Source organism: Camellia sinensis, chromosome 13, assembly GCF_055761805.1.
Source record: "Camellia sinensis isolate YWXY chromosome 13, ASM5576180v1, whole genome shotgun sequence".
Classification (NCBI taxonomy): Eukaryota; Viridiplantae; Streptophyta; class Magnoliopsida; order Ericales; family Theaceae; genus Camellia; species Camellia sinensis.
The window spans coordinates 27,825,954-27,833,146 of record NC_138973.1 but is presented as its reverse complement, the minus strand read 5'-3'; the positions used below and the strand labels follow the sequence as shown (position 1 = coordinate 27,833,146).

Below are 7,193 nucleotides of genomic sequence, written 5' to 3'. Positions count from 1 at the left end.
TGTAAAGATATGTTCAATTATAATTATTTTCTGAACGATCGACTGTACTGCTTTCTGAAGTAACATTGTTTACTGAATGAATGTTTGTCCTGTTTTGTGAACTGTATTTGTGGCATCCATAGCAACTCACTGTTACTGTGACTGTTACTGTTACTGCTACTGTACTGTCACTATTACTGCTGCTGTCACAGAGATCTCTGTTAGTTCCAATGTTTGGAACCAATACTGTATACTGTTTTGATGGCCATCAACTAACTGTTCGGTCTATTAAGACCTACTGTACTGTTTTGCTATTGGATGTACCACATATGACTGCTATGGTTTCTAAACGACTGTTAGAACATGAATTATAAGTCACTGATTGAATAACTGATCTACTGATGTAAATGATTGTTTTAATTACTGAAAGGATATTCATTCTTAACCCCTTTACACAGTTGTTATTCACTGGGCTTTAACTCACAGTTTATATATGTATGTAGGTGGCCAAGCTCCAGATCGAAGTTAGAAGCGTCAAGTTAAGCTCATGTTTTGTCCAGCAAACCGTTGTGCCTCACTTTGAGGTTCCGAATCTTCTCTAGCCAAGGCTGTTTTTAGGATGTCTCAAATTCACCCTTTTGTCTCTGTTATGTATCGAATGTTTAAAACTTGATTGTACAGTTATGGTGTAGGGATTGGATCCCTAACCTGCATATTATGTGTATCTGATACGTATGTATATATATATATATATATATGTGGTTTTGACCATAAAAGCTTTTTTCCATTCAGGTTTTCACAACTCATTGGACACCTTGTTATTACTGTTTGGCTTCCGCCAGCCCACGTTATACTGTATTACAGTCATTCAGGCCTTCGGTAATCACAGATTACTGGCCGGTTACGATGCTAAACCCTTAGGGGCGGGTTTGGGTCGTGACACGCTTGTTCTGTCATAATTGATATTTTTAACAACTTTATAAATGCCACTAAATTCAATTCATTTGTGTCATTAAATGGATACAAGTGCCATTGGAGCTTATTTTAGTGACACTTTGTAAAACTTTTACCACTACTACGAAATGCCATTTATATGTTTTTTTCATTGATACTTTTAAAAGCCATAACTAAGCATCCGTAAATGCCTATAAAAATTGAATCAATTTTATAAGAAATTGAATATTAATTGCTACATCCTATATTAATTTGACATCCATTCATCCTGTAATATTTCCATAATAATAAACAAATATCACCACCATAAGATCATCACATCAAAAAAAAAAAAAAAAAAATTCAAACCACAATCATTTTTTTATCTAAAAATATAAATTTATTTATATTGCAATAAAGATCATAATCAAAATTATATAATATTCTACCACACTAACAAAGTTAAAAAAAAAAAATTAAAAATTGTTCCAACCATAAGAGTTCTGAAAAGCCATAATGATATCCATCTTTCGGAGAGACAAATTACCAAAACAAATTCAGTTCCCAAATTTTCAACCTCACATGTATAAATATTCTCGACTAGCATCCATAACTTGCGAAATCTACATTCAAAAGATAAAAATATAAAGGTAATTGAAACTATATTAAGTTAATATAAATTTATTAATCAAATTAGTATTTACAAAAAAAATATACCACAAATGGAGCAGGCGAAGCAACAACTTGTCCAATTGTTTTGACAAGTCCATATGATTGGATCAAGCTTTCATTAGGTTTGATTGGAACTTGAACATGTACCTCCCAATAGTCAGGTCTTAGTTCTTCCCCTTTTACTTCTTTAGATGGGTCTGTGCTTTTAAGTACCCTGATTGCAACTGTTTCTGTTGGCCTAATGATACTTTTTAGAACAACTATACCTCCTACCTATAAACCAAGATTTAACTACTTAAGTAATTATGTATTTACAATTAATAAATAATATTTTAAAAATAAACTAGTACAAAGTGCCAGAGTGAAGATGATCACAACTGAAAGTGATATGCATCGTAAAATATAGCTGTCAGACAAATTTTGCATGCTATTCTAAAATAAAGCTGGAAGTAAATCTGAACAATGTAATTAGCTCTTAGTGGGTACCTGAGTAAGAGAGGCATCTTGTATTGATGACAAGGACCATACTTGATGTTGAGTTGCCATATCAAGAGGACTAGAAGTTGTTGGGACCTAACCAAATTGTTAACTAATTAATTTTACATACACACACATAGATATATGTATGTATATATATGTGTAGGAAAACATTAATAACTTAGGACCTTAGCTCTGAATTTTCAACTTCCATAGCATCCATTATTGTGTCTTAGTTTGCTTTATGACTAGATGTATCTCTCCATAAATTAGACAAGGATATGGGTCCATAGGCTTTTTTCTTTACAGATGAATCCTAGTATGATTAAAGCAAAATAGACAAATCAAATTGTAAACTTAGAATGCTCCAAATAAATTGTTTGCAAATGAACAAAATACTTGAAAAAAATTAACAAAGAAAAATTGTGTATTCACCTTTATTGCGTTGCTATCTTGATAGTGACTAAATGTAACATATAGTGAATAAATATTTTGTAGCCACATACGAAAATGACATAGTTAAATTCAAAATGCATTATTCATTCTTCAAGCAATCACTTAAATTAACAAAAACAGTGATAAAGAAAGAGAGGGAAAAGAAACTATAGAATTGTTTTCAAGCATAAATAACTAGCAATGTTCAACAAGTTTAACAGTCACATAAGAAGATCTAATTCTTTCTCATCTCCATCATCATCAACATTGTTGTCTCTTAACACCTGAGAAAGTGGTGCATCTACAATTATAGCATCCATGTCTGTCCTAACCAAATTAATATTTTATGTCCATCAAGAGCAAAGTTCACAGAGATGAGATGTCTTACCAATAGGCTTCTGTAAACCTTGAAAACTTGCAACATTTTCTGAGATAATTTTAGCTGACCTAGAAATCTAATATGAATCAAATGCAACTACTAAATTATAATTTACAACTTCCTAAGTATTTACACACAGACCAAGTGATGACAAGGTGCATGGATATACTTCCTAAGTACTTGTTTAGTTCAGTTCTGAACACGAAGCAAACTGTTTACAGTTTTGTTCAGTTCGGTTCGACGAGTTTTGGGAATTTTGGACATCCATTCTCAAAGGGTGGGGGGTTTCTTGGCTGTGTACAGGCTCAATTCATGGGCTTTTCTCTTGGTGGTCCAACTTTAGGCTTAAGAATCTCCAACAAAATGGTTTGAAAAGTGGTTTTCTTTACCGCTTTTTTGACACTGCACTTTGAATCATGAAAACCCACGTTAGGAGAAGCAGAGTTAAAAACAAGACCAGAGTACTGTTTTTATTATAACTAGGAAAGTGAAGCATGGCATGAAAAGCCCTACATCCAAGAGGATGAGAGTTGATCTAAACCTTTCTTACATGTCTGCTATATATATATATATAGATACATTGTAACGCCCTCAAAATAATACTTAAAATCCATCATTTTAGACATGCATTGATATAAAAGAAACCAACTATTTTTATTCATCAGAGTAATTCTTACAACTGTATTACATGTTAACAACAAAAGCAAATGCCCTACGGGCTTACAGCTTTCCAAGTTAACACTTGGTTACAAAAAGGAGTACTAACTCAATACACATAAAGCCCTTGGCTTGAATTTACATGTAATACACCAAAAGAAAATAAGCAAAACAATCCGCCTGCCTCTAGCCTCCCAAGCTATGTCCTTGGAGGTGGCATGCTACCTGTACCTGAAAATGATGTCCCACAAAGGGTGAGCCACAGCCCAGTAGAGATATGCTAAACACAGTATGAGCATTGACTAAGACATTAGCAATTGATAAATGTTCAATTTCCATAAACCGATTCATAACCCATTTCCATTCCATTCCACTTTCCATTTCTTATCAATTTCACAATTTACATCAACGGCTTAGAACCTGGCCAACCACTTATATGAAACAATGACTCATATTAGACATTTCCCATTTTTACAATAGATAAACATACTAGTTGTATCAACATCTCAACAGATAAGCATACAAGCTGTATCCACATTTCAACAGATATGCATATTAGCTATATCAACACTTTCAATGACAAGCATATGAGATGTATCAACACTTCCAGGGATAAGCATATGAGCTATATCAACACATTATCTGACAAGCATATGAGCTGTATCAGTGGAGTCCATCCCCTATCTCCTCCCAAACAACATCCGATTTAGAGGTCCATCCCCTATCTTCCCCTAAACCGTGGAGTACATCCCCTATCTCCTCCTCCCACACACAACGTATATACACAAAGGTCATATACACAATCAATCAATACATAACGTTAATGTATTCTATCAACCGTCATACTCTATGACATATCCAATTGATTAGTTTTAGTTTGCCTAATCATCATGCATTGTCTACAATAATCAAAACTACCCTCCACCGGTAGCCCAAGCAATTATTTCTAAACAGATAATAAAAGCTCCAACAGATAAAATATCAATGTTTTCAAAAGTGAACGATTTATAAATCCAACTCGATCATTTCACAACTTAATGAGCCAATTTCATTATTTCCAACTCAATTCCATAAGTCCATAATTTTTCCAAATTAATTATAGCAATTAATTTATTCAACAAATTAGGGTTTTCCACCCCATTTCCCAAAATTGACCCAATGGCCTATATATCAACAACCAACAACAAAATCATTATTTTGAAACCCAAAATACATATTTAAGAATCAAAATAAGAAACCCTCGTTTATACCCTTTTGAAACCCTAAGTCCCAAAATCAACCAACTTCAACACTTTATCAAAACTACCAATAATCTATGTTGAAGACCATAATAGTGAGTAGGAATCCCTACCTCAAATTCGGAGCTCAAGGGAAGAAGATGACGAAACTCAACGTGCTCCAAAACTCAAAATTTTCAGATTAAGGTAAAGCCCTCGACGATCAACCCAACTTTTGTGAAGACCAAAGGTGAGGAAAACACCCTAGCTAGATCAACACTTAGAGAGAAGTTATGGTTTTAGAGAGAGGAGCTCTCAAATGGCTTTTTAGAAAGTAAGAGAGAGAGAGAGTGTGTAAAAAGTGATTTTAAAAAGTCCAGCTGCCAACTGATATACGACATTCCCGCTCGAGCGGAGAACACAACGCTCGAGCGTCAAGAACAAAAAACTAGGTACGCTTGAGCACAAGAAGGCCTGCTCGAGCGCCAAGACACAAGAATAAAGTACATCCGCTCGAGCGCGAAAACCAATCCGCGCGAGCGTAGATTTCCCCCTCCCAGAACTTATACCCAGAAAGTGCTACCCGCTCGAGCGCCAACAAACCCGCTCGAGCGTAAAAATCACACCTGCAGAAGTTTTGCAGGGACACGAAATACTGGGGTTATGGAATCCCCGCTCGAGCGCAAGAAGACCTGCTCGAGCGGATCTCCTAAAAATTGGGCAACAAGGAATTGAAACCAAGGCCTAACCAACCTGTAACAACCCTGCCCAAAACATCCTAAAACTCAATCAAGCGGAATTAAAGGACGACAACAAGATAGATACAACTACCAACTTCACGGAACCGAGTCCGGAATACAACAGAACAGTAAAGGGACAACCGGGATCGCTATATATATAAAGTTCAAGAAACAAGGGAATCAATGTACCTTTCCAAAAGATAAAAATATCTAAATCCCCCTCCATATTAATGCTTTCCCATTTCTAAAATAGCATTTGCATATTTTTAACAAGTAATTCCTGTGTTTTATTTCATTGATAGCGAAGCAAGGATCACAAGAAATGACAAGAGTTCTTAAATAAACTAATAATTCATTTGAGATTTATTGAAAGGAAGTTCCAAAGACAATCTTGGTAGCAACCCGAAGTTGATGAACTTACACACTAAGGTTTTCTACTTAGAAATCAAGACTCGGCTAAGATGTATTTAATTGCATGTCTAGTTGGAGTCAAAAGTCACCAAACAAAGACCTAAGAAGGATGCTAAGATAAGGTAACAATGTTTTGTAAACTTTGTGTCTATACTTCATCAATGATTTAGCCTCTATTCCTTCAATTTCAAATCCTCCTAAATTTGCATCATTATATTGTACTCCAATTTCACATGAATAACAGCAAATAACATAAATAAATGGAATCAATCCAACACAGAAATTTTTGTTTCTGCAAATTCACAAATGGTTAAGAAAACACACATTGCATAAGCCAAATACATCACACTGATTAGAGAGAAATAAAATCAAGTCAATTTGTTATCTTATTCATCCTTACAAACAAACAAAAAAAAAAAAAAAAAGAAAAAAAAAAAGAGAGAAAAATAATGCAAAATCTCACTGAAGCATTTAAACAAACATGTGCAAGGCATTATATAAAATCACAATATAAATACAATAATAGTAAATCACAGCTAAACTTTTATATTAAAAGATAAAAATTAATAAATCCATGAGTTACAAAATTAGATTTTCAGATTGTATCAAGTTTTATGCCTAAAAGAAGAAGATCATAAATATGTGACAAGGATAGAGGTATTGTGTGTGTTTGATGAGAGTGAAAAAGAGAGAAAGAATACCTAATGAACTCTGATCATAGAAGATGAAAACATAGCAATTTTGTGGTGTAGATGGTAGATAAGAATGGCATGAAAGATGAAGAATGATAAACCCCTTGCTTCATCATTTGGCTCCCATCTCTTTGTTCCGCCAAAATCAATTTTACTTCACCAATTTCAGAATTATTGGACTTCTGCCCCTCCATCTGTAACCTGATCCGCGCTAGAGATTTTACTTCATCAATTTTGCTTTGTTTCCTTGTGTTTCGTTATTTCCTTTGTCTTATAATGTAAAAAAATAAATAAATAGCAACAATGGTGGAGAATGTAACGCCCTCAAAAAAAAAACCCATTATATATATATCATTGACATGCATTATTTAAAGAAAACACTTTAATAATTCATTATAATATCCATCAGAGTCTTACTAAACAAAAGCATTACGTGTAACATCAAAGTAAAGGCCCTACCGGCTTACATCTTTCCAAGCCAACACTTGGTCACAAAGTATGAGTTCTAACTCAAATATAAATAAAGCCCTAGGCTTGAGTGTTTACATGTACTAACAATGAAAAACAAATAACTAAAAATAGTCTTCAAAATCCAAGTCCT

The 7,193-nt window shown here is 34.1% G+C and overlaps 1 protein-coding gene across 2 annotated transcripts; it reads right to left on the bottom strand.

Moving 5' to 3' along the window:
• Positions 1–1,289: 1,289 nt before the first annotated feature.
• Positions 1,290–6,888, bottom strand: LOC114305584 (uncharacterized). 2 transcript variants are annotated; one of them, XM_082901789.1, is made up of 4 exons: positions 6,602–6,887; positions 2,071–2,377; positions 1,630–1,857; positions 1,290–1,535 (listed from the first exon to the last, which is right to left on the bottom strand). In XM_082901789.1, exons 2-4 carry the CDS (start codon positions 2,128–2,130, stop codon positions 1,491–1,493), a joined length of 333 nt encoding a protein of 110 aa, XP_082757915.1. In that variant the 5' UTR covers positions 2,131–2,377; positions 6,602–6,887; the 3' UTR covers positions 1,290–1,490. The 2 variants fall into 2 exon arrangements, 1 of the variants encoding a protein (XP_082757915.1); XR_014348575.1 differs by lacking the exons at positions 1,290–1,535; positions 1,630–1,857; positions 2,071–2,377 and adding an exon at positions 3,505–3,763 and having other exon boundaries at positions 6,602–6,888.
• Between the last annotated feature and the right edge of the window lie 305 nt (positions 6,889–7,193).

Coding starts and splice junctions, on each gene's coding strand:
- LOC114305584 (XM_082901789.1), bottom strand. CDS start 2,130: ATGGCAACTCAACATCAAGTATGGTCCTTGTCATCAATACAAGATGCC. Junction 1,858..2,070: donor AAGATGCCTCTCTTACTCAG/GTACCCACTAAG, acceptor CTTGGTTTATAG/GTAGGAGGTATAGTTGTTCT. Junction 1,536..1,629: donor CTTCGCCTGCTCCATTTGTG/GTATATTTTTTT, acceptor TTTTGAATGTAG/ATTTCGCAAGTTATGGATGC.